This window comes from Verticillium nonalfalfae (genome assembly GCF_003724135.2).
Source record: "Verticillium nonalfalfae strain VnAa140/NRRL 66861 chromosome Unknown scaffold_69, whole genome shotgun sequence".
Lineage (NCBI taxonomy): Eukaryota > Fungi > Ascomycota > Sordariomycetes > Glomerellales > Plectosphaerellaceae > Verticillium > Verticillium nonalfalfae.
The window spans coordinates 1-24,399 of NW_021167294.1; the positions used below are offsets into that span (position 1 = coordinate 1).

Consider the following 24,399-nt stretch of genomic DNA (forward strand, 5'->3'; position numbering starts at 1 on the left):
AGGATTGCATTGTGTCTCAAGGGCGTCCACCATCTCCGCCTCGGGATGGACATGAAGAGTGTCCATGTCGGGGCGGGTGGATGGAAGAGCGACCGAGAGATGCAAAACCCGAACACCGGCTCATTGCTCACAACAGATATCAAAGTACCTGATGATAATGAAGAACTTGAACGTTCGTCATGGCACGAGGCCACGACGCCTGACGGATAACCCTTGCGTGGCCATTGCTCTCTCTGCCGGTTTCGGCGAGAGGCGTACCGTCAAGGTGGACTGCGGACAAGGAGAGAATCAGTACAGGTCCGGAAGGAGGGGGTCAAGGGGCAGTGCTGAAGAGCTTGCTCTGCGTACGATGTGTGTAGTAGTGTGTGGTCTGGTGATGCTTCCGTGGTGTAGAAGATGGAATCTGGTGATGTCGAAGGTTTAGAAAGAGAAGGATGAGGGTTGGCCGTCAGATGTCTCTCAAGGACGACCAGCTCTTTATATCCGGGTCATGGCCGGGTAGGAGCCCCCCGCTCGGCTGCATCAAGGAGGGAGCGGGGAAGACTCAGGCGAGGGAGGAAGTCTGTTTCGTGGAACACAGCATCGTGACGGAATGCGTGATTAATGGGATGCAACGGTGGATCGTGACGGGCCAAACGGATGGTTGAGAGGAGACGCCAGTGCGTCTTATCGCTCGTCGTTGTCTGGGCTCTTGCTGGTGGTGGTGGTGGTCGAGACGGAGGTGGTTGACGTGGGGTGTTTGGAGGGGAAGGGAAGAGGTGCTTGCATGAGAGAAGCTTGGAGATGCTCGGTGCTTTGGGGTGGTGGCCTTTGTGGTGCCATTGGCCAATGGCACAAGGATCGATGACCTGGGGCAGGGGGGCGTCACCACCATCACCACCCACCATTTCGACCATTTCAACCGAAGCTCCACTGGAGAGTGTCACCAACGCTCCACTGGAGAGTGTCATTCTCTCGGCTTGAGCCGGACACTGAGGTCCTGACGTGCCGCATTGGTGGAAAGAAGGTTCACGGTGGCATGGGAAAGCGTGATTTATTGCGGCGTCTGATGCTAGCTTCTTCAACAGTTTCATGCTCTCTCGCCCCAGCTGCAGCTACTACACGGAGATCACCTGGGTGTGACCTGTCTGTCTTGTCCAGAGATGACTTGTTAGGCGGCGCCTCGCTACGTACTTGGTACCCAGCCGCGGGGATTTATAGCACTGACAGCTTGGGCCTCTGAAGCGAGCTCTCATCGGAGGGCTGTGGCGTCTCGAAAGACCCCTAAAATCAAGGTGCCACTGGGTCTGCGTGGGGTGAGGGGGGGGGGGCCGAGAGCCCCTCTCAGAACCCCCTCCTTTTTAGCGTCTACCGTGGAGACGACGCGTCTGATGCGTTGGAACCGCGATCGACGAAAGAAATGTCTCCATGGTCATTAGCCGTTGGACAGTCTCCCCCACGACAATCTCGATATCATGCAGTTTTCAGACGCTGCCATTCGACAAGGCAGCCCCTTCGAATACACTCCCGGAGCACCTCGTCCGCTTCCTCGCTGCCAGGCATGTGGCACTGCCAGCGGCAGCCTCCAACGATGTGCCGGCTGTACAGGCGTCCTTTACTGCAGCAAGCCTTGCCAGACGTCACAGTGGTCCTCGCACAAGAAGACCTGCAAGCTCGTCGGGGCCCGTCGCAAGGCGTACGAAGATGCCGAAGATGACCTTCGCAATGCCGAGCCCGACCCTTTCACGCCGCCCAACGTCTTCGAGACCTCCGTCGGCCACTTCTACGCCATTCCAGAGACGCGGCCCTATATGCGGGCTCGCTACGCGCTGACGCAGACCCTCATCCACCTGGACACCGTGCCCAGTCTCGAGGAGGCGCTCGACCACGGCCTGGACATGCTACGTCTCAACCGCAGCGATGAACTCGGCCTGCGCCACCAGCTGCCCTCCGTCATGGTGCACCTCGGCAGAGAGCAGGAGGCGTATGACTTTGTCAAGTGGTGGGTCGCCCACGCGGACGACGAGAGCCATCTCAAAGACATGCCCGACTCTCCGTTTCTCGACCTCGAGAATGCCAATGCCCTCGAGCCCGTCGACCTCTTTGTGCGCCGGAAGTCGGCCGGAACGCTCGAGCTTCACTCGTTGGCCCTGATCAAGATTCGCCTCCTCTTTGCACTGCAGAGCGCAGAAAAGGCTGTCGCCGGCGCAGCAGGTTGCACAGTCCAGGAGAAGATCGCTCTCCTTGAAGCGGCACATCACAGCAGCGCCATTACTCGCCATTCTGACTCTCTGCTGATTCTGGCCGAGGACCCGAAGCCCGTTGTTGACGAGCTCGCGAGACAGGTCCGCGAGGTGGTGACCGCCGTGCACCGGGCCAATAAACACCTGCTGGATGCGATGGCACAGCCTGATACTGACCCTGGCATAGCAGCCGCATCGTACGTAGTAGGTTCCAGGGAAGAGGCGCACGCTGCGAGAAGTCATTCACTCCGAGCATGGAAGGGTACGCCTGGTGCTCTCGAGCTATTGGCATCCTTGCGCTGAGAAGCACGTCTTCTTCCTGCGTAAGTTCTCAAGACAGATAGACGTCAGGTGACTTCTCCTTTGCCAACATCTCCAGACCACTGTATCAGAGCAATCACTTCCAGAGCAATGGCAAAAAATGATGATGAAATGTGGAGAGGCATTTCGAAACGATCAAAACGACACAAACACGAGGTATCTTGAGATTTTGAAACGGTACACTACGCAAACACACCAAGCCACGTCAAAGACGCTCGAAAGCAGCCATGATGGCCTTCTCCGTCCACGCCTGATACGTCCTCGCGATCCACTTGGGCTGCTTCCACCACAGCCAAACGGCGCCGACGATGAACGGGCTGCAGACGAGCGCCTCAAAGACGGACACGAGGACCTCGCCCTGGTGCTCGCTCTGTGCCACGACCTCGGAGTAGCGCTGGTTCTCGAAACTGACGCGCGAGTACTTCGTCTGCCAGCCGAGGCCCGGCAGGTAGACAGACATCATCTCCTCGAGCCACTTGCGCAGGCGGTACTTGGGCGAGAGCACCGACGCGCGCATCTCGACGTAGTTTTGCAGCGCCAGGTCGTTGATGGCGTGCGCGTCGGGCACGCGGTTCGTCGTGTACTCGGCGAGGGCCACCTCGCGACCGTAGGCGGCGGCGGCGGAGGCGCTGGCGGCGTCGTCGTCGTCGTCGTCGAGGGGGCTGTTTGACTCGGCTTCGGCGTGCTTATCGAGAATGGAGAAGAGGACGCGGACGTCCTCGAGGCCGGCATTCATGCCTTGGCCGTAGAAGGGGACCATGGCATGCGCGGCGTCGCCGACAATCACGGCGGAGGACTTGTAGTGGTACGGGCTGCATTTGACGCTGATGAGGGGCAGGTGAGGATTCCTCTCGAAGGACTCGATGAGCTCTCTGCCAGGGATGAGCTCCGTGACGCCGGGAAAGTGCTTGTCGAAGAACTCAGGGATGCTGGCGGGGTTCTTCTCGAGGGCCAACGTTTGCGCGCTGGGCAGGAAGAGCGTGCAAGTGAAGGATCCGTCCTGTAGCATGTTAGCCCGAGAGCTCTCCAAGTTGAATCTGGGAATTTGACGCACATCGCTGGGAATGGCGATGAACATGAAGTCCTTGCCGGGCCAGATGTGGAGATGGTTTGGCGATATCCTAAAGACGGCATTCGGGTTCTCATCCGAGCGGACCTTGACAGGCTTAATGTGGAATTCACACCACAGCGTGCCGATGTAGTCTTGTCGATAGTTCAGCTGCGCAAACTTCATCATGTGGTACCGGACGGCTGAGTGGGCGCCGTCAGCGCCAATCATGAGATCAAAGTCGATTTCAATCTCCCTCGCCCTGCCGGTGGCCGACTCGGACGTCATGACCTCGAACCATGCCTTGCGCTTCTTGAAATCGGCACCTGTGAGTTTGTGGCTGAAGAAGAACTTGACATTGGGCATGTCTTCAAGAATATCGAGGAGCCGCTTATTGAGGCCAGCTCGGTCGACAGCGAAAATCGTCTGCTTTGGGTCAGTTTGGCGGAGTCTACGGCATTCTCCACGTCAACAACGTACACGTCCATGAATATCGTAATCCTGTGCAGCTTCGTAAAGGTCACCATTGGAACCACGGCCGTGGATCATACGGCCGCGCATGGGAATGGTTGCACCAAACACGTGCTCCAGCAACCTCGGCTGGCCAGCGTGACGCATAGCATTGATGCCACGCTCTGACAGAGCAAGATTGATGGAGCGAGTGAAGTTGAGCAGTGTCGTTGTAGGGTCTCGCAAATCTAAGTTCTTTGTCAGTGGTGCGATCAAGTCAAAGAGCAGCTCCGGCAGCCATCTTGACTTCGTAGGGAACGAAAGACCCTTCAACTCAAAGGGACTAGGATGCAATGTGGCAGGACAGAATGAAAAGCAATTGAGATTCTGCAAGGTGATTCGAAACGCGCCGATCACCATCGACGGTACCAAGCACTCGGGAAGACAGGCAAACATTTTTTGCGGGAATTGTGACGATGACGGCTCCGTCACGCGACAAAAACGCATACTCAGCCATGACAACTCTAGAGCCAATGGGACTTACCGGGCCTCAGTTCATAAATCTCTACATCATGGCCTCGCTTAGCCGCGTAGAGCGCTGCCAGAGAGCCAACAGGGCCGGCGCCAACGACGACAAACTTCTGCTTCAGGACCATGCTGACAACAGTTGACAACAGGTCAGCGAGCGAGTGACGGCGACAAAAGGGAGTTGTCGATGAGAGAGAAATGCATGATTCACTCGCAGAGTCGGATGTTTGGGTAACGACCTAGACTGTGCTGGGACGGGCTTTCGAGCGATACCGCCGTTGCCGGTTAATCACGACGCTTAGATAAGATGGTTCCCATTTGCCGGGAGCTCTTCCCACCAGCAGGCGCTCACTCCCGAGGAGACACTCCCTAGGCCTAGTGAGGCACTCCCTGGCAAGCCTGGGTCACTGAGGCCATCCGGCCGGCGACTTGCGGTTCTGATGACTAAAGCTCGCGACGGCCTGCCGAGGGAGGGGTGGGGTGCTGGCTGTGCCTATCACCTATCACACCAACAGCACCAGCGACGACTTTTTGGAAACGGCATTCAGAGTCGAACCGCGAAATCCTGCCACCTGCGACTGTCGCGAATTCTTTCCCCGCCGTCCTGGAAATCGCAGAGTATTTTTTTTCTACCGTCTTTCTGACGGTTCTTCAAGTGATTTGCCTTATTCTCCTACTTCCTCCACCTGCCAACTGCCCCAACGCCTCTCGAGAGTTGCCGTCTTCACCCCGCCACTCGCAACAAAATCGTCCCGCCACCATGGCTGAAGAACCCCCCGCGAAGCGCAAGTGCATGGGCGAGGACTGCTCGAATGATGCCGGCTCCTTGCAATGCCCAACGTGCCTGAAGGTCGGCATCAAGGACAGCTTCTTCTGCTCGCAGGACTGCTTCAAGAAGAACTGGGTGAGCTCGCGGTCGCCGCCTGCGCTGATCATCCAACACACTACTAACCTTCTCCAAGGGAACCCACAAGAGCATGCACAAGTCGCAGACAAGTATACTCCACCACATCCTCCCGCCGAGCGTAGTCTCTAAACCTGACCCAGAGACCGGTTACTTCAACCCCTTCCCGACCTACCCTTACACCGGCTCCCTGCGCCCCGTCTACCCCCTCTCCGCAAAGCGCACCGTCCCGAAGCACATCCCGCACCCCGACTGGTCTGAGGATGGCATTCCCAAGTACAGCAGGTCCATCATCAACAGGAACAAGGCGGAGATTCTCGATGCCAAGGGCATTGCCGCCATGCGCAAGGTGTGCCGGTTGTCGCGCGAGGTCCTCGATATTGCGGCTGCCGCGATCAAGCCTGGCGTGACAACCGACTACATCGACGAGGTTGTCCACAAGGCGTGCATTGAAAGAGACGTGAGTATAAGGATCGGGCGGTAACACACGGAAAGAGTTGCTGACCCTCCCTCGCCAGGCTTACCCCTCGCCCCTCAACTACAACCACTTCCCCAAGTCCGTCTGCACGTCGCCCAACGAGGTCATCTGCCACGGCATTCCCGACCAGCGCCTTCTGATGGACGGCGATATCCTCAACATTGACGTGTCACTCTTCCACGGCGGCTATCATGGCGATCTGAACGAGACGTACTACGTCGGCGACAGGGCCAAGGCGGACCCGGATGCGGTCAGGGTTGTCGAGACGGCGCGCGAGTGTCTCGACCTTTCCATCGCCGCCGTCAAGCCAGGCACCCTGATCCGCGAGTTTGGCAACATCATCGAGAAGCACGCCAAGGCGAAGAACTGCAGCGTCATCCGCACCTACTGTGGTCACGGCATCAACAAGCTCTTCCACGGCCCGCCCAACGTGCCTCACTACGCCAAGAACAAGGCGGTGGGCGAGTGCAAGCCCGGCATGACGTTTACGATTGAGCCCATGATTGCGCTTGGCAAGTACCGCGATGTCACCTGGCCCGACAACTGGACGAGCACGACGATTGACGGCAAGAGGACGGCGCAATTTGGTAGGTCACCTCATGGTCAGAACGGGCAATACGCAGTGGTGCTGACACGTCGGAACAGAACACACCCTGCTCGTGACGGAAGACGGAGTCGAGGTCCTGACAGCCAGGACCGCGGACTCGCCCGGTGGACCCATCCCGATGCCCGAAGTCGCGGCAAATGGAAGCGCATAGTGATTCGATCCCGGTGGGCGAGCATATTCGGTGGATGAGGGCGTTTGGGGAGCATAGACAGCGAGCTGCGCGGCAGCAGGTGGGAGAAAAGTTTTGTTCCGATCTTTGCCCTTGGCTGCCATATGGTCAGGCACCAGGCAGAGGCCGATGCCGACGTGAGCATGTGGCCATGTGCCTCTTATCTGGCCTCGGTGACGTGACGACTGAGCTGTCAACCAGGCTGTGGGGGGATCACCCAGCCACCTGCGTGATGATGAATCCCCTCTAGCCCTCTTGTAGTACCTTGTGGTGCTCCAGTATTGCCCCTCCTGCCCTGCTCGCCCAACCACCCACCCGCAGGGGACCAGCACACCCTGCACCAACCGAGCGGGCTCCCTGGCGGACGCACGGTACAGGGGAGTCCCGGGTGGCCAGAGCGCCCCAAGCAGTCCCCGAAAACAGTGGTTGTAGCGCGCCTCCGCAAGCGAACAGTTGCTGATGGGCTGGATTGGCCGCCGCGCGATTAAAATTCGGTGTCCACCGAACCGGCCACCGACCACCGGCGACTGGCCAGGACCACTCCACACGCCAGCCAGCTCCAAGACCCAGCACCCAGCAGCGCCCATCACACCAGCGTGCCCCCGGGGGGAGGGACCAGGCAAGGCCATCGAGCCGCCTCCGGGTCCAGGTCTTTCATCATTCATCATCAGCCGTCTCGCCCCAGTTTCCCCGATTTCGACTGCCCACCTCTCAATTTTCCCACCATCAACACCACATTCGACTTCGCGATCCCGCAACCTGTTCACTTGGCTCTTCCAGGCAACAGGACCCGTCGCAGAACCAGACTCGTCTCGAGAAGTATCATCCTCGGACCTCTTCCCTCCCCCGACCCTCGAGCTCTGTCTGCACACAGCAGCTACCAGCAGCTCCCCTCCCCCAACCGCCACCGATCTCGACGGTGCTCGAGTCGTGACCTTGGTTCCCCCTTGACACATACCACCAACACCAACAACTTCTCTGTTCGACAGAACGATCAACCGTCAAAATGTCCGGCGAGGCGTGGTTATACCTCTTTGCGGTGCTGATCAACGCCGTCAACCTGTTCCTTCAAGTCTTCTTCACCATCATGTACAGCGATCTGGAATGGTACGCGCACTCCTCCTTGCTGCTGCGCCTGACGTCTCGCCACAGCAGCGCCCTCTCCTCCCAGGCTTGAACTATGGCTAACCTTTCGGCACGCGCAGCGACTACATCAACCCCATTGACCTCTGCAACCGCCTGAACACCTACATCATCCCCGAGGCTGCTGTTCATGGTTTCATGACATTCCTCTTCCTCATCAACGGATACTGGCTGCCTCTGATCCTCAACCTTCCCCTCCTTGCGTGGAATGTCAAGAAGTACGACTGCCCCTCGGCCTTGGCGCGAAGAGTGCTCGCTGACCCAGTGACACAGGATCGTTGAGAACACCCACCTGCTGGACGCTACTGAGATCTTCAGGAAGCTGAACGTGCACAAGAAGGTGAGCTCTTCCAGGACGAGCGCGCTCAACCGCACACAAGCTGACTCGCTGCGCAGGAATCCTTCGTCAAGCTTGGTTTCCACCTTTTGCTCTTCTTCTTCTACCTCTACAGCATGATTGTCGCTCTCATCCGGGACGACACCAAATAAGCGCCATGCGCTTTCCAGCATCGACGCGGACGGCTTTCGGCACATGGCGCGACATTCTCGCGGCACGATACGAAAACCAGACGAGACGATGGACGAACGACTATCCTCTAGATGCGCTTGCGAGGGCTGCTTTCGAGGGTGCGCTAGGCAAAGGCGTACCGGGCCACCGGACTAGACACGGTCATGAGATACCAGCAGGAAGGGGGACGGAGCGGCGGTGTTTGTGATGTTGGGTAACGTCTGACAGCACCGACGAGACGGCGACCGAAAAAAAAGAAAAAAAGAATAGAGAGGTGTGCATGGACTACAGCTTCACGCCCCTCTACTACGCGGTCGATGACGAGGTGCTCCGGTTTACATGTGAGACTCATTCAGCTGTTTGGGAATTGGGAGGTTATGATGCGAAGACCAATACCTTGTATCTGTTTTCTGTTGCTTGCAGGCAGCTTTCCAGCCTGAAGCCGGGGGCGCGTGGCATAGGATTGAGTAATGACAACTATCTGGACAAAGAGTTTCTCTTGGATTTTCCCCCTTTGATTGTGTAACGCTTTCCGTGCCAGCTAGCTGCGCATACTGCGTGCTGCCTCGCATTCTCCTTCCATCGCCCTCCATCTATCGCCAGCTCCGGTCCTGCATCCGTCCGAATCCTGTTTGTTCTGTGGCCGCCAAGTGGGGACGTTCGAGCTCGAATCCCATTTGCGATCACGTGACCTTCCGTTTCCTACGTCACGTCAAACCTCTGCCGACCGCGACAGAGGACGAAACATTTTGTAACCTGACCTCCCCCTGCCTAATCGCCCAAACGACAGACCACACGTGCCGCCATTCCCTCACGACAGGCCGCCCAGCATGTCTGGCTTCGGAGACTACCCGCCGAACATGGCGCCCCAGGACGCGCTGATCGTACGACGAGAAGCCGAGGCCGACCACGCCGTCGTCCCCTACTCGGGCGAGGACCTCGCGCGACCACGGATGGGGCCCGCGAACCCCTTCAAGGACGAGAGCGCCAACAGCGCCCTCAAGCGGAAGAACGTCCTCACGGGCTTCGCCGAGGAGACGCACGTGTCGGAGCACACCTTTCGCAGCAAGCACCGCGCCATCGAACGCAAGGGTGGGCCGGAACGGGAATACCAGAGCGGCGCACAGGTGAAGCAGGAGGCCGAGAGGATACGCGCGGGCCGCGAGGGCAAGGGCGACGCCGCGATCGCCGAGGGCGACGGCGCCTACGTCGGGCCCTGGGCGCGGTACAAGCGGCCCGAGTACGAGATTGTGGGCGAGGGCGAGGCGCTCGCGAGCGACGAGGAGTACGAGGAGGTGACGGACGAGGACGACGTCGTCGAGAGCGGCACCGTCCTGCAGGCGCCCGAATCGGCCCTCGCGCGCCGCAAGGAGGTCGAGGCGCTCGGCGAGGAGACGACGACGTTCCACGGGGCCGCCGAGCGCGACTACCAGGGCCGGACCTACATGCACGTGCCCCAGGACCTGGACGTCGACCTGCGCAAGGACGTCGGCAGCATCACCAACTTTATCCCGAAGCGGCAGATCCACGTCTGGAAGGACCACGCCAAGGCCGTCACGGCGACACGCTTCTTCCCCGAGTCGGGCCACCTGCTCCTCTCGGCCTCGGCGGACTCGACGGTCAAGATCTGGGACGTGTACCACCAGCGGGAGCTCCTGCGGACGTATTCCGGACACACAAAGGCCATTTCGGATGCGACCTTCAACATCGACGGCACGCAGTTTCTGTCGGCGAGTTTTGACCGGCAGATCAAGCTCTGGGATACGGAAACGGGCACGTGTATCAGCCGCTTCTCGACGGGCAAGACGCCCCACGTGGTGCGCTTCAACCCGACGGCCGAGCACGCGCACGAGTTCGTCGCCGGCATGTCGGACAAGAAGATTGTGCAGTGGGACACGAGGGCGGGCAACGAAATCGTCCAGGAATACGGTGCGTTTTTTTTTTTTTGTCTAACAAAAATAGGCCTTCACCTCTCTGATCGCCCCAAACTAATCCCTGACAGACCACCACTTGGCCGCCATCAACACCATCACATTCGTCGACGAGGGCCGCCGCTTCATGACAACGTCGGACGACAAGTCGCTGCGCGCGTGGGACTACAACATTCCCGTGCCGATCAAGTACATTGCCGAGCCGTACATGTACCCGATGACGCGGGCGGCGCCGCACCCGAGCGGCAAGTACGTCGCGTACCAGAGCTCGGACAACCAGATTGTCGTCTATGGCGCCAACGACAAGTTCCGCCAGAACCGCAAAAAGTCGTACCGCGGCCACAACAATGCCGGCACGGCCATCGACGTGGCCGTCAGCCACGACGGGCAGTTCCTCGCGTCGGGCGACACGCTCGGCTTCGTCGCCTTTTGGGACTGGAAGACGTGCAAGATGTACCACAAGCTCAAGGCCGGCGACGAGGCTGTCACGTGCGTCGCGTGGCACCCGCAGGAGTCGAGCAAGTTTGTGTCGGCCGGCATGGACGGGCTCATCAGGTACTGGGATTAGGTTCCGGATTGTTGTGTGTGTACTCTGGCATGGTAGCATTGTTGGGCGTTTGGCGTGGCTTTACAAAAACAGGGGTGGCAGTTCAGAATCCTCCCAATAGATATCCTTCGCCTTTTCTTGCTTGATGCGTTGCGGAACTTGCTAGTGAATGCTAGGTTGCTTGCTCAAATAAACACGAGCTCTGCAAAGGTGGTTTTTTTTTTGTTTGTTCTTGGTCTGTCGACCTTCTTCGCAGCAATTTAGCCGAAAACTCGCTCCATCGGACCTCCCATCTTGATCTAGACTCCAAGTCTTTTCTAGCAACGATTCGCCAAGAAGGCTCATATCACTCCCCGTTATCCGCCTTGGATTTCACGGGCCGAAACACCATGAGATCAACCAGCGAGTACGCAATCTCAGCAGCAGCAAGCACGGTAATCTCGCCATTCGTGTCATACGCCGGAGCCACTTCGACGACATCCGCGCCCACAACAGGCAAGCCCTCAAGCCCGTCGAGGATCGCCAGCAGCTCGCGCGTAGACCAGCCACCAGGTTCAGCCGTGCCAGTCCCTGCCCAGCGTCAGTCTCGCCGTTTCTCCCCTCATCTCACCCAGTATCGCAACAAGGGGGCGGAGGACAGGGGAGCGTACCTGGCGCAAAGGCCGGATCGAGGACATCGATATCGACGCTGATGTACACCAACGAATCGCCAACGCGTTCGCGGATCCTCGAAACGACGCCCTGGACGCCGAGCGCGTCAATGTCCCGTGCCGTGACCATGGCGAAGCCGCAGCGCGCGTCGTTGCGGAGATCGCCCTTCCGGCGCACCAGCGGCGCGCGGACGCCGGCGTGGACGGATGAGTTGAGGATGAGGTGCGCCTCGTGCGCCACGTGCAGGAAGGTGCCGTGGTTGAGGGCGGCGTAGTCGGATATGTCGCCGCCCAGGACGGCCGGGTCCCAGGTGTCGATGTGGCTATCAAAGTGGATGACGGAGACGGGGCCCCAGCGCGCCGAGGTCGAGCGCAGGGCGGACAGGGTCGTGGTGTGGTCGCCGCCGAGCGTGAGGATGCGCGGCGTCGCCGAGACGGAGGCGTTGGCGGCGGGGCGGCCAGCGAGGACCTCGTGGGCCTTGTCGAGGCGCTGGAGGGAGACGCGGCTGTCGAGCCAGGTGAGGTGGGCGTCGCCGCAGTCGACTACCGTGGCCCAGTCGGCGAGGGGGTTGCGGCCTTTGGGGGCTCGTCAGCATCGAGGGAGATCCTGTGTGGGAGGGAGGGGATGTACCAGTGTAGATGCTCCATTCGGGACCCTTGCGCTGGCTGCCGGTCCTGATGCCAGACGGGCCATAGCGAGCGCCTGGCCGGCCTGTTGTCGTCTCAGGTATGGTCAGCACAGGGTAGGTACCTTATACTAGCTACAGGTTTGGGTGCAGTATGAGGTGAACGAACAGTATCATGCGGGGCGCCGAGGATGGCGATGTCGTACTTGTGGTCCTTTGCGTCTCGGTTGGAGAAGCAATTGACATACGGCAGGTTCGCAAATGTCCTGATGCCGGAGTAATGATTGCTGTCGGTCAGATCAACATCGTCATTGTCAAGCAAGGGTACCTGGGCGCTGGGTGGATGCGAGGCCCAGCACAAGTGGAGGAGAGGCGAGAGGAGGCTGACGGCTTTCATGTTGATTTTGATGGCCCTGGCACAAGGACATGAAGGGAGGCCCTGTTACATCGGTGCGGTCATAGCAAGCCAAACAGTATTCGGGCATCAGAAGATCCTCCTCCCATCGGTTACGTCAAATCAATGGGCTTCACCGCAATAGGCTTCACCAGCCCTAACCCAGAATCAGAACATCTGTCGGTGAGGGGCGGAGCCTCGGTGTCTTCACCTTGCCCGGTCTTCACCTGATGGTGTGAGTAAGCCAGGTGCTGGGGAAGCTGGGGTCCTTCCTGACGGGGACGCGTCCAAGTCCTCCCTGCCCATTGTCAACTTTTGTGAAGACCTTCTTAAAGACTTCCTGTCAAGGAGCCCTTCGTCACAAATTGCCCAATGATTCAGCTTTCGATGCAACAGGCAATTTATGATCACGATGAAGAATTCCTGACTCAGTCATCACTACTGAGGGCGTGCCAAGACGCTCGCTCACTGAGTCAGTGGCCTTGCACCCGCCCTGCCCGGACCTGCGGGTTCTCGTTTACCGGCCTGGCCCAAGGCTCTTCGGCAAATCGTTTCCATTTTCGCTCCTGGCTCAACACCACCAAGGTGCCCTCGACTCTCACTTTCCTGAGCGCCAGCGTCAGCCTGAGCTTCGACGTCAGGCAATCAGTCATTCCAGAAACCCCCCGACTCACGCCACTCCAAAACTCCCCCCCAATTCGATGAGCGATTCGCGACCCTAGGCGTATTCAGTCATCGGACTTAAGCCAAGGTGGTGGGGTGCGAGTGAGACCAAGTGGTAGTGGCCCATGGACGAGGACATGGCTGATGGCGTTGGCCGTCTGCGTCGAGAAACGTTTCAACAGTGGCCTCGACTTGACTTGAATATGTATTTCGACAAGAGCGACTCTGCTAAGTCCGTTCGGCGATATGAGGGGCACTGCCTGTTGACAGAAACGGGAATGCCGGTGCTGCTCAGTTTCTTGCCTAGCGAGAGCAGTTATCCAGCGAGAGCAGCAAGGTGAGCTTGGACGATGACGCCCCCTCCTCGCCTGAAGCTCGAGCATCCAGCATGTCCCACGACGAGCCGCTTGCCCGTTCTAGGGTTACCGACGACCCATCCCCGATATTCTGATCCTCTTTAACTCCATTTCCCCCTCATTTCCAGATCCGCGGGTGGCTCTATCCCCCACACCCCGCAGTCCCGCTGAGTTGATGGTGGTCTACCCTGGCCTCGAGCTACCGTACTTGGATCATCTTGGGCGTTGGCTCCATCCAGATTCCCCCAGACTGACGCGCCTCCTGACGTTCCACGGTGACCCTTTTTATCCTCGTCCTCCTCCCAACTTTCTTTACCTCGTCAAAGTCGGTTTGCCCTTGTTCACCTCGGCCAATTCTTTCCCACGCATGAACAGAGAGGATATCTACCTCGAACCCCCCTTCTCAACCCTCGGCCAAAAATGGCTACCACGCAGACAGCAACCGTCGAGGCCACGGCCACGGCCAAGGCCCCGGCCAAGACTCGCAAGCGAGCCCCCAAAGCCTGCCTGTCATGCCGCGCGAGGAAAGTGAGGTGTGATGTCTCTCAACGAGGACGCCCATGCATGAACTGCTATCTCGACAGCGAGAGTTGTGTTGTCACTGGCCGAGCGTCAAGGTTGTGAGTATATACGCGTTATCTTTGTCTTGTCCTCATATTGGACGAGTCTGTTTTCGAGTCAATCTGACTGTGAAAAATAGACGACCGCCGCCTGAGGATGCAGGGAAAATACAAATTTCATACCCCCCTCACCAGGGCGATGAGACTCACCAGCATGCAGTGGACACTGCTACTACACACCACTTGAATCCACCTGTGGTTCGCGATGACGGCAAGGGCCTTCATGAACACTCCACAGCGTCCCGGGACCTGGCCAGTCGGGAACTCGCCGGTCTTGTTGACGACTCATCACCAGAGGCAATCGGCGAAGCGCCGCAACCAAAAGCGACAGAGAACCATGGCTCATGCCACCACGATCATCCTCCTCCCAAAACATCCCATACCGCCAAGCCTGTCGCGACGAGCACCAAGGGAGCCTTCACAAGCACCTTTTCCGTCTCCAATTCCTTCAACCCAGTACCAGCAACGCAATGGACAAGTACGTCCGAGCAGCCGCAACACTCCATCATGACCTCCGACGTTACGTACTCCTATTATCCCTTCCTCGCCATTGGCAACATTCATCACATTCCTCCCCAGGATGTCAACTTTATCGAACTTCAAGGCTGCCTGCGGATGCCAACGAGGGCAATCCTTGATGAGTTTGTCCAGCAATACTTCCTCCACGTTCACCCCATGCTCCCGCTGCTGAATGAAGGCGACTTCTGGGACATGTACTGCAACGGAGGCTCAAAGGGCTTGCAACAGGAGCGAATCTCTTTACTGGTGTTCCAAGCCATGCTCTTCTCGACAGCTAATGTTAGTATAGTCTTCAAACAATGCTTCATCATATGTGCTAATCCCATGTCTAGTTCGTCTCTCGTCAATCGATCAAGGCCCTGGGGTACCCGACCATCCGCGCCGCCCGAGCATCCTTCTACCGACGAGCCAAGCTCCTCTACGACCTCGAAACCGAATCCTCACCCTTGTCCATAGCCCAGGCCGCTTTACTCCTCACGCACTGGTCCGCACCGGCCTCGCACAGCTTCCGAAAACCGAACACACAGTGGCTCGCGATCGCCATCCAGAACGCCAAGACGGCAGAGGCCCATCACTACGATGCCGCGCCCGCCCACATTCAGAACACGCTCAAGCGTTTGTGGTGGTGCTGCATCACCCGCGATAGGATCATGGGCCTCGGGATCCGCCGGCCTCTCCAGATCACGCGCGCCCATTTCGATTTTGACAAGAACAGCATCCTCGGATACGCCGATCTTTCGGATGAGATTGAACGCTCGCGTGCCTACAACCCGGGGACGAAACGCTGTCTCGCAGAGATATTGGAGCAACTGGTTGAGCTTTGCGTCGTTCTGACAGATATCCTGATACTGGTGTTCCCCATCGATGACAGCCCTGGATGGGGCCGCGAACTAAAGGCCGAGGAGCAAGACAAGCTTCGCGAGTACAAACTCGACTTACGCCGGTGGTACAAGAGCGCCACGCTGCGATTCCCCATGTTTGGCGGTGGCTCAGTCGCCCGCATGAATGCAGGGGGCGGTGGCAAGGAGTTCCAGCACGATTCGGTTATCCTGTACACCAACCTTATGTACATGTATTACCAGTAAGTCGAAAGGCACTTTTGGCCCCTCTTGAGCCCGCACTAACACCACATCAGTTCGAGCCGTGTCGTTCTCAGTCACCACGAAGTCCTTCACCTCGCCATTACAGCTGCCGCGCCCTCCTTTAGTTCGATCCCCTCCCGCGACCTGGCCGTCATTGGCGAGAACCGCCACGAGCTTCAGGACGCAGCTTCGGGCGTCACAGAGTGTCTGAAGGAGCTCATCCACCTCCGCCTCGCCCGTTGGCTGCCCATCAGCGCGGTAGCGTGTACGGCCCTGCCACTGGTCCTTCATATCCTTGACGTCAAGCTCTCCTCCTCTGCACAAAGATCATCCGGGTCGTCAGCGATTGACCCAAATACGCAGTCAGCTCTGAAGCAGCACCGCCTGAACATTCTGATCGAAGCCATGAAGACGTATCAACCACAATACGACGGCGTGGACCTGGTCTCCGAGACGATCCGCCATATTGTCAACCTTGCGCAAATCGACCCGCCCGCCGACGGTGCAAACAACCAAGCAGACGGCTCGGCCATTTCCGACTGGACCGACATTCTCGCGTCCCAACCATCCTCCTACCTTCGCCTCGCACTTACCATGGACCTCGCCCTCTCCAAGGGCCGCCTGCCCGAAGATGGCGACTTCCCCGTCTCCCTGCGCGGCCTCTTCACAGGTGGCTTTAACGCGCTGCGCACCCTCATCGAGCAGAAGCGCAACGAGGCAGCCGCCGCCGCCGCAGCAGCAGCAGCAATGGCTCAGAATCATCTCTTCTCCCACGCGAGCGCCCTCCACGCCGTCGACTTTGACGCAGGCACTCTCCGCCCGTCCCTCTTCAATCTTCAGCCCGGCGTCGTGACAGCCGTTCACTCCGACGAGGATACATCGACGACATCGCCAGCTTCGGCGGGCGACCACTCGGTCGAGAGCACGACGGACGCGACGTCGCCCCACCAGGTCTACGATCTCGCCATGGACATTGACATGATGGGCGGCGGCAGCAATGGCATGCCCTCGGACGGCATTGCGGGTCTCGCGGCGGAGGTCATGGCTGCGTTCCCCCTGCACGGCGTGTCGCCCAGTTCCGGGGGCGACTTTGACGGCATGTACTTTGATGGCTCGGAGCAGCGGGGGGAGGCGGCTGAGTGGATGGATGGGGCGTGGGCGGAGATGGCGGCGGGGGAGGAGGAGAGGGCGGATCGGGACACGGCCAGAGCTTTGCTTGAGGCGCTGAAGCAGGGCGAGGTTGGTGATGTAGTGCTGTGAGGGGTCCGGACTGACCATGCATGCTACGATACGATGGTTTGGGAGTCGAGATATGGTTGGGGTCAGCTTCCTTGCGAGCTTGGAATAACTGTGCAAGGAACGGCTTCTCGGTGCTACGGTTTAATGTATGATGAGTTGATCAGAGAATCGAGTCTGAAGCCAAGCATGGAAACTGTGCCTTCTTGACGCCTTCCGATTTGACTGTATCAGATTCTACCAACGGGATATATCGTTTGGAATGTGACTTCACTGAATCGAGGTAGAACTATCCCTCTGAGCCTGTGTGTTTGGGAATCAAAAGCGTATTCAGTACGAAGCGCCATTAGATTGAGAACGACCTTTCGATAGATCTTGGTCAAATCTAAAAACTCCACCCTGCACCGTCTGAACCGTCCTGTTCAGAAGCGCGGTCGGTTCGCATGTGAGATGCTTCCAGACCCTCCTAGACCTGTCTGCAGATCCAAAAGCAACGCCAGACGTGCGTGGTTCACAGACATATCCCCCACGAAAATCAAAGCTATCCTAAATCGTCACGTCCGTGATCCAAGTATAAGCAAACACCCAGCCTCATAGGAAAGCCAATGAACACACTTTCCCCCCCGGAGAACCCATAGTCATCACTGCAGGTCAATCCCCCACTCACGCGCATCTTGCCTCTGCCGGGAAATCTTGCAATCGCCGCCGCACGCACACTCGAACCCATACACGGCCTTCAGACTCGCGGCGTCCTTGCCGTAGTTGATGGTCAACTCCGTGCCGGCCTTGACCTGGCCTCCAGCCACCGTGAAGACCAGGGCGTCGAGCTCACGGTCGAAGCCATAGTTGACGTTCATGTGCGGACGGCACGCGTGGTTGAAGCGCGAAGCGACGAGGAAGAGGCCATGGCCGGGCGCCTTGGTCGTGCAAGCGAAACTAGCCACGTCAGCCGGGGATGCTCCACCTTGTCCGCATGTCTTCTGCGCCGCGGTGTGAAAGATGGGGGCTTACTAGTTGGTTGTGAAGATGGCCTTGAGTCGGGTGTGGAGCGAGTCGTCATGCGCTATGCGGCTGGGTTTGTGCATGGCGAGGTCGAGAACGAGTCCCTTGTCCGAAGCGCTCAGATTTGTGAAGTGTCGGATGAGGTCCCTGTCCACGTCGGTGGACCGGACAACGGCGCGTTCCATGAGGATCATGTCGCCAGGGCCCAGGTCTTGTACGGCAAAGGCGCCCATGCCGCCGAGCGGAGACTTGCGGATTTCGAAAAACTCGTTGCTAAAGAGGGGCTGGCCGGGCTTGATGTTGCCGGTTTGACGGGGGAGGCCGGCGAGGAGAATGCCATCACTTTCTTCTTCGCTTTCCTTTTCATGCGTGTCGCTAGAAGGGAGGTTTAGCAGACTGAGGCCGCTCGACTCACTGTCGAATAGGAGGGGAGCGGCTCGCTTCGAGACGACCTCGCTCGGCAAGGCTTTGAGCTGAGGGGCTCGGGCGCGGCGAGTAGTAGCGGTCTCGGGCTATGAAGATTAGTGGTAAGATTATGCCTCCTTCTAGGCAGTAGCCATGTCTCTTGGGGTACCTGGAGAGTATTCTGTGTGCCTAATATCTCGTTGATCTGGTCGTTCGTGTGCGTCATGCTTGAGAAAGGGTGGAGTAGAGCGTCGATACTGGCCGAGACTAATTTTGGCTGTGCAGTCTCTCGCTGGACCTTTTGCATGCTATAGATATCCATGGTGAACGCTTTGCTTTGGAGTGCTAAGAAGAATAAGAATGGTATCAGGCAGAGATTCGGCTAGATCGTTCGTGACTGAAGACGGGCGCTTCTGAAGTGCTAAAGTTGCCTTCTGACTTCCTCTGTTGGCGAACTCTGTAGAGGAAGCCAGCACAACAGCGGTTCCTTGATATGACATTCGTTATCCAAAGTGGTCAAGCTCACCAAAAGTGCTGAAGAGCCTGTCGATCTCTGCGCCTGGCATCCGGATCGACAACGTTGTCCCCCCATCATCCGTTCCCTACCGTCATGTTCGTCCGGTTCACTGTCGTCCTTGTCCGGTTTCGATAGTTTTCATATAAGATATCATGTAAATGAATAAGTTTGATGTTTGGAGGTTTCATGTTTGCTGTAACGGTTGTCATTTATAAAGAGAATATCATAGTGGAAAGAGCTCCTTCCTGCTTTTCAACAGCCAGCATAGAGGCGACAGCCCAGCCTGCTCCCTCTATTGCGGGCTAGCAGCGATTGTAGCCTGCTGCTTCAGCGCTTGAATTGTGTCAAGAGCCACTATGATCATTCGCTCATGTCACTTCCGTGCTCAAGCCAGAGTTCCCCGGCATATTGGCATCTCCTGTGTTACCAGCCAGCCTCTCCATTGTCCCTCGGCTGACCGAAGGCCACTTAGTACCTTGGATCGCTGTGACCCAGCTGCCGACTAAACCGGTGCGGCCAAGACCTCCTCGAATATCTGGTCTGGAGCAGTCCCGTCTTCGCTCAACCTCTTCCGGCGCGTACTCTTCCGACGCGTAAAGGTATCGTAATTCTCATACGTCGACTCGCCGTCCATTTCGTGCAAGACCGTTCCCGCGGGTTGATACTGATACGCAGTTCCCGTAAGCCCCACCGATGACTGGTGGTAGTATGGCGATGACGGCATCCCGACGGCAGTCTGGAGAACCGCCGAAGCAGCAGTATGGAAGCTCACAAGACTGGAGCTCACCGATGCCGTTTCCGAAAACAAGTGTCCTGTGCAACATGAGCCGAGCTCTCTGAGGGCCGTCAGCTTTCTCGATCGACGTACCCTGTCTCGAACCCGCTCGACTGGATCTCTTGTGGCTGCCGCTTCTTCTACGCATCAACGACAAGCCCTGGGATCCCAGTGAAGTGCTGGCCATGCTGGCGACTCCCGGCAGAGACTCGCTCGCCTGCATGGTCTCGAGCCGCTGCAGCACGGCGGACACCTCGGCCTTCATCACCTGAAGATCGCTCTGCATCTGCCACGTCATACCCACGTGGGAAGACGTGTTGATGCTGATGGACCAGTCAGCAACGGTGTCCTTGCTTCTTTCTGAATAGATATGGTGCTCACAAGTTGGCGACCGACACAGCGACCGTCAGCGTCAGCTTTCGAGCCGCCAGCTTCGCCCTCAGCTCCTCAAAGTCCTTGTCCCGGAAAGACAGCCGAAGTCGCCGCCACGTGCTCATCTTGGCATCAGCCGAGGCCTCGCCGGATCCGTTCAAGTCCTTGTTCAACTGCTGGCTAAGCTCGGTGAAGACCTGGATGCAGTCCTCCAGCACGTCGGACAGCTCGTCGACCGTGCCCGGATGGAGCACGCCCTGCCTCGTGTCCTCGTGGTCGAGATAGCCTTGCAGGGTGCCGAGGACGGAGACGAAGCCCTTGAGATCGGCCGACAGCGCCTGCAGCGTCCGCGGCAGCCCGCGGACGGCGTCGATGCGGCGGCTAATGCCGACACTGAGGTTCGTAGCGAAGATGATGAGGCCGGCTACGCCGCTGATGGCTCCGATGGGTTCGGCCATTCCATTGCGACGCGGCCGTTGTAGTCTGCTGGGCAACGTCCCGCGCAGCAGCTCGAAGGTGGGAGAGACGCAAGCAGGATCGCATGAGCTGAAGGCGAAGTCGCGACGTTTCCACCACATTTCATTCGCCAGAAGCGAAGGATCATGCCGTCGAACCGTCCTCCTACCAATGGTATCGCGGCTCACGCCAAGCACCCATGCAGCCGACCCTGCATCGGGGCAGTCCGCAATTGACCAGCCACCCGTTTACTCTCTTGATTGAATGGGCAAGCTGAGCGACAGTCACGAAAGGCTCCAAGGAGGCGCAGACTGCCAGCGACGTGTTGTAAATCGGCACACTGCCGCAAATTATCAAGTATCAATCGCTAAACTCCAAGCCTAACGCCGAAGATGCAATACCCCCCCAATCATGTCAGATCGCTCTTTGTGTCTTCCTCTGTATCTAGCCGTGCATCGGTCCTTCTCGCCATCTTATTACTTCCACCAGATCTTTTGGTAAGATAAATGAATATCCTCTCGCCAGCAGAGGCATTATGAACATCTCGTCGAGACCAGCATGGCCACGAGACCTGTGGGCGACAGTCGGTGCTGTGCTCGGAATGCAAACACTGGTCAGGCTCGACTGTTTGTTTACAAGTACTGGCTTTCCCATCTGGAGCCCTTCATGTCCACAATGAATGTACTTGTCTCCGCCTCGCGACCGCCCGGCTTGGTGTGTGCCGACTCGACTTGACCGAGCTGAGACACCGATCGCTACATCGTGGACACTGTCGCGAACTCAACGTGTTGCCCTTGACCCAGACACACCGACACGAGCAAACCCACAGCTCGCGGCCCGTCTTCGTCGTGAGCTGGTCGCCCGTCCTGTGAAGATTCGTCTGCACGCCGCACTCGACGCAGAACCGCCTCAGATGCACCCGCCGTGACGGCTTCGCGACGACGAGGCGTCTGTCGTCGTCCCGCGTAAAGTCCCCGGCAGCGTGGATGAGCGAGGACCGACACGAGCAGAGCCACAGGTCCCGGTCGCCCCGGACGCCTCCTGCGACCGCGGCATGCTGAACGCACTTGTCGGGCGCGCAGGCCCTGTACGTGCGGCGGCTCCTGGCGATGACGTCTGGGCGCAGGCCAATCTGGTGCATGATGGCCGTGGCCGGCTGCTCGCTGTCAAAGTGCTCAGGGCCCCGGACGCGGTGGCAGAGGAAGCAGCCAAAGTTGCCCTGGGACTCGGCCTTGGGGTCCTCGCGGTCGTGGCTCGTGCCAGGAAAGTGCTGAGCGAAGTACCTCTCGGCCTGGAACACGGCGGCCACTTTATCCTCGACATCAGCTTTCCAGGGCTGGACAGAGTCGGCGAAGAACCGGCACACCATGGCCAGGTTGCAGGATGTCGTATAATCGAGGTGCTCAAACAGGCAGTCTCTCACGGGTTCGGGTAGTCCCAGGAAGAACGTCATCCATCGTGATGGTACGGCCGGGCCCATGTCTGGCTTGTGTGACAGCTGGCCTTTGCTGAGTTCGCGCCGATGCTGCGGAACACGGGACAGCGTTGCCACTGCCATCTTGAAGTTGGTGACGGGCGCTGCAGGGTAGGCACGGGCCGAGTCGAATGGAGGAGCGGGAGCAATTATGAGTACACCCTGCTCCGTCGGTTTGAGGCTGGCCAGATTCAGACCAAGACAAAGTAGAGACCCCCGTGTAATAAAAGGTCGAATCGCTGAGAGGAAGTCCGACGTCAGAGTAGGATGTAGGTATGGGAAGTGCTGTGCAGAAAGAGAGCCAAATGCAATGGGCGGTGCGGATGAAAGGGAAAGAATGAAGTGCTCTGGTCTGTTATATTAACACGCTCGGCCTACCTCATGTCAGGAGCGACAATCATTAAAATCCGACATGTTAAGTGAGCATAGTCAGGAGTAAGGGAACAGGGTCGATGCAAGGGGTGCGGTGCAGGTGCGTGGTCTGCATATCATCATGACCACGAGGCCCCTGTCAGGACGCACGCCGCCAACTGGCACCTAACATCATGTTGTGCAAGCCTCCTGCAGAAGCCATCGTGTCATTAGCCTCTCTCTCGTGTTGGTGAAGCGGCGCACCCTGCCTGCAAAATCTGGGGACGGACCGAATCAGGGTTTACGCTGCACGACATGGCGTCTGAGTCGAAGCGGAGCATCATCTTGCTCGGCACCGGCTCGCTCATCCAGGCTGGTCCCTGCGTAAGACAATGGACAAATGGAGCTCGATAGCAGACGACGCGAGCCTCAGCCGCAGTTCATTGGGTATCGAGCTCTGAAAGTTGGTCGACCAAAGCCCGGTCCAGGCGAGTGATGCCACCCTGCGGAAAGTGATCTCGGCGAATGTTAGGTAGCAATAGTAATCGGTTGACTTCGCGATGGCGGGCGATCGCTCCGGCATGTCATCCGAGCAAGCAGGGCACCCGGTGACCGTAGCTCCAGCGGTGCTGGAGGCTTTCAACAAGGACGATTGGTGGGCCATCTTTAGGCTGAATAAGGCTCTGGAGGCGACTGTTGGTGGTTCCTTAGGGAGGGCGTTTCGCAGGGTGACAACAGACTTGGCCATCAGGTCTCACGAGGCGAGTCGTTGGTTCTGGAAAGCTGATAGAAGTGAGCGAGCCATCCCTACCTATCAAGATGAAAACGGGAGGTCACACAAACACGATGGGTCCCCTCATCAAGAGAGGAACACCGTGTCTTGGCCCGTCACCATGTCCCCTGCTCACCAAGGTACTTTGGCAGTTTGCTCATCAGCAGCGAAGCGACGCCCAGGTGCGTCCAACGGAATCCGTCCTTGAGGTCGGAGCGTGGAGAGATACAATCTTACGCCGAGCTGCGGTATGGCGAATTGTTTCCTCCTTACAGGCCAGGTGGGGATAAATTTTGACGAAGGAGAAGATGCCCGATGCGACGACTCGACGACAGGGTGATGCAAGAAAGGAAGTGCCTTGGCAAGAAGGCCAGAGCAACTCTCATTGCATGCCATTCCCGACCCCAACGGTCGTCGCCAGGGGTGCTGCAGTGTTGTTGTCTCAGATCCTCATCTTGCCATTTTCCCCGGTGCTACCCTTCACAACATGGCTCACGACAGGGCGAGATCGACGGCCAGTGGCGACATCGAGCTGCAGGTAATTGTCAAATATGAGCATCGCCAGAGTCGTCTCTTGGCAATGTGGCAGCCACGATGGCCAACGGCCAGCTCGGCCCCAGGAAGCCGTCGGGAGCGAGCGGATATCTCCATAGGGGTGAGGCGAGCCTGGACCCCCTGCCGACAGGGCTGTAGATGCCCGAGGCCCCCCTGTGCGCAGAGCTGTAGAGGCTCGCCATGGCCTGCGAGACGTTCTCTCCTTGCCAGGATCAGTCGACACGACACGCGCCCGGGGAAGCAAGCCGATGAACTCTTTCGCCGAACCAACAAGTATACTCGGAATACATTGTGACGAAACCTGCATGAGAATGCAATCACATGATGCCATTTTCTCACTGATCTTCCGGTCAACTACGCATCATGACGACCAAACACAGATCGAGCGATTAGCGGCCAGGTCCCCGAGCAGACAGAAATTGACAGTAGCCGACGTTGCCATGGGCGAGCTGTGGGCGAGGCAGCGCCCGAAGCAGTGAGCGAGGTGAGTGTGAGCTGGGCCCAGTTTTTCCACGAGAATCTTGGCTGCGTTGACGCGATGGTCCAAGTCCTTGAACTTGATTTTGCGCGAACCACACCACCCGGCGTGGGATTCAGTGCCTCAAGTGCCTTGCCCAGGTACTCTAATCTGGCGGTTGTGATCAATGGGTGAATTTCGGCATAGGATATGTCTACCGGTCCATGTCACATACTGTGTCGTTATCGTTGCTATGGCTGT

At 58.2% G+C, this 24,399-nt stretch overlaps 8 protein-coding genes across 8 annotated transcripts; 5 read left to right on the forward strand and 3 right to left on the reverse strand.

Moving 5' to 3' along the window:
- Positions 1–1,454: 1,454 nt before the first annotated feature.
- On the forward strand, positions 1,455–2,525 carry D7B24_007986 (uncharacterized protein; the record flags this gene model as incomplete). The annotated part of the gene is made up of 1 exon (XM_028642085.1): positions 1,455–2,525. The coding sequence occupies one exon, from the start codon at positions 1,455–1,457 to the stop codon at positions 2,523–2,525; it is 1,071 nt and encodes a 356-aa protein (XP_028493947.1).
- Positions 2,526–2,748: 223 nt separating this feature from the next.
- On the reverse strand, positions 2,749–4,697 carry BNA4 (kynurenine 3-monooxygenase, mitochondrial precursor (Biosynthesis of nicotinic acid protein 4); the record flags this gene model as incomplete). The annotated part of the gene is made up of 4 exons (XM_028642086.1): positions 2,749–3,543; positions 3,598–4,017; positions 4,072–4,289; positions 4,586–4,697. The coding sequence occupies 4 exons, from the start codon at positions 4,695–4,697 to the stop codon at positions 2,749–2,751; spliced, it is 1,545 nt and encodes a 514-aa protein (XP_028493948.1).
- A 632-nt stretch (positions 4,698–5,329) lies between these two features.
- Positions 5,330–6,709, forward strand: MAP1 (Methionine aminopeptidase 1; the record flags this gene model as incomplete). The annotated part of the gene is made up of 4 exons (XM_028642087.1): positions 5,330–5,473; positions 5,532–5,933; positions 5,992–6,538; positions 6,597–6,709. The coding sequence occupies 4 exons, from the start codon at positions 5,330–5,332 to the stop codon at positions 6,707–6,709; spliced, it is 1,206 nt and encodes a 401-aa protein (XP_028493949.1).
- A 1,024-nt stretch (positions 6,710–7,733) lies between these two features.
- On the forward strand, positions 7,734–8,359 carry ERV14 (COPII-coated vesicle protein; the record flags this gene model as incomplete). The annotated part of the gene is made up of 4 exons (XM_028642088.1): positions 7,734–7,834; positions 7,933–8,088; positions 8,144–8,210; positions 8,267–8,359. 4 exons carry the CDS (start codon positions 7,734–7,736, stop codon positions 8,357–8,359), a joined length of 417 nt encoding a protein of 138 aa, XP_028493950.1.
- Positions 8,360–9,208: 849 nt separating this feature from the next.
- On the forward strand, positions 9,209–10,877 carry D7B24_007990 (uncharacterized protein; the record flags this gene model as incomplete). The annotated part of the gene is made up of 2 exons (XM_028642089.1): positions 9,209–10,307; positions 10,381–10,877. The coding sequence occupies 2 exons, from the start codon at positions 9,209–9,211 to the stop codon at positions 10,875–10,877; spliced, it is 1,596 nt and encodes a 531-aa protein (XP_028493951.1).
- A 325-nt stretch (positions 10,878–11,202) lies between these two features.
- D7B24_007991 (uncharacterized protein) lies at positions 11,203–12,529 on the reverse strand (the record flags this gene model as incomplete). Its single annotated transcript, XM_028642090.1, has 4 exons — positions 11,203–11,426; positions 11,507–12,082; positions 12,138–12,228; positions 12,302–12,529. The coding sequence occupies 4 exons, from the start codon at positions 12,527–12,529 to the stop codon at positions 11,203–11,205; spliced, it is 1,119 nt and encodes a 372-aa protein (XP_028493952.1).
- A 1,436-nt stretch (positions 12,530–13,965) lies between these two features.
- D7B24_007992 (uncharacterized protein) lies at positions 13,966–17,026 on the forward strand (the record flags this gene model as incomplete). The annotated part of the gene is made up of 4 exons (XM_028642091.1): positions 13,966–14,078; positions 14,246–14,963; positions 15,017–15,765; positions 15,820–17,026. 4 exons carry the CDS (start codon positions 13,966–13,968, stop codon positions 17,024–17,026), a joined length of 2,787 nt encoding a protein of 928 aa, XP_028493953.1.
- Positions 17,027–17,643: 617 nt separating this feature from the next.
- D7B24_007993 (uncharacterized protein) lies at positions 17,644–22,087 on the reverse strand (the record flags this gene model as incomplete). The annotated part of the gene is made up of 8 exons (XM_028642092.1): positions 17,644–17,938; positions 18,014–18,516; positions 18,579–18,754; positions 19,402–19,509; positions 19,795–20,024; positions 20,083–20,740; positions 21,215–21,284; positions 21,335–22,087. The coding sequence occupies 8 exons, from the start codon at positions 22,085–22,087 to the stop codon at positions 17,644–17,646; spliced, it is 2,793 nt and encodes a 930-aa protein (XP_028493954.1).
- Between the last annotated feature and the right edge of the window lie 2,312 nt (positions 22,088–24,399).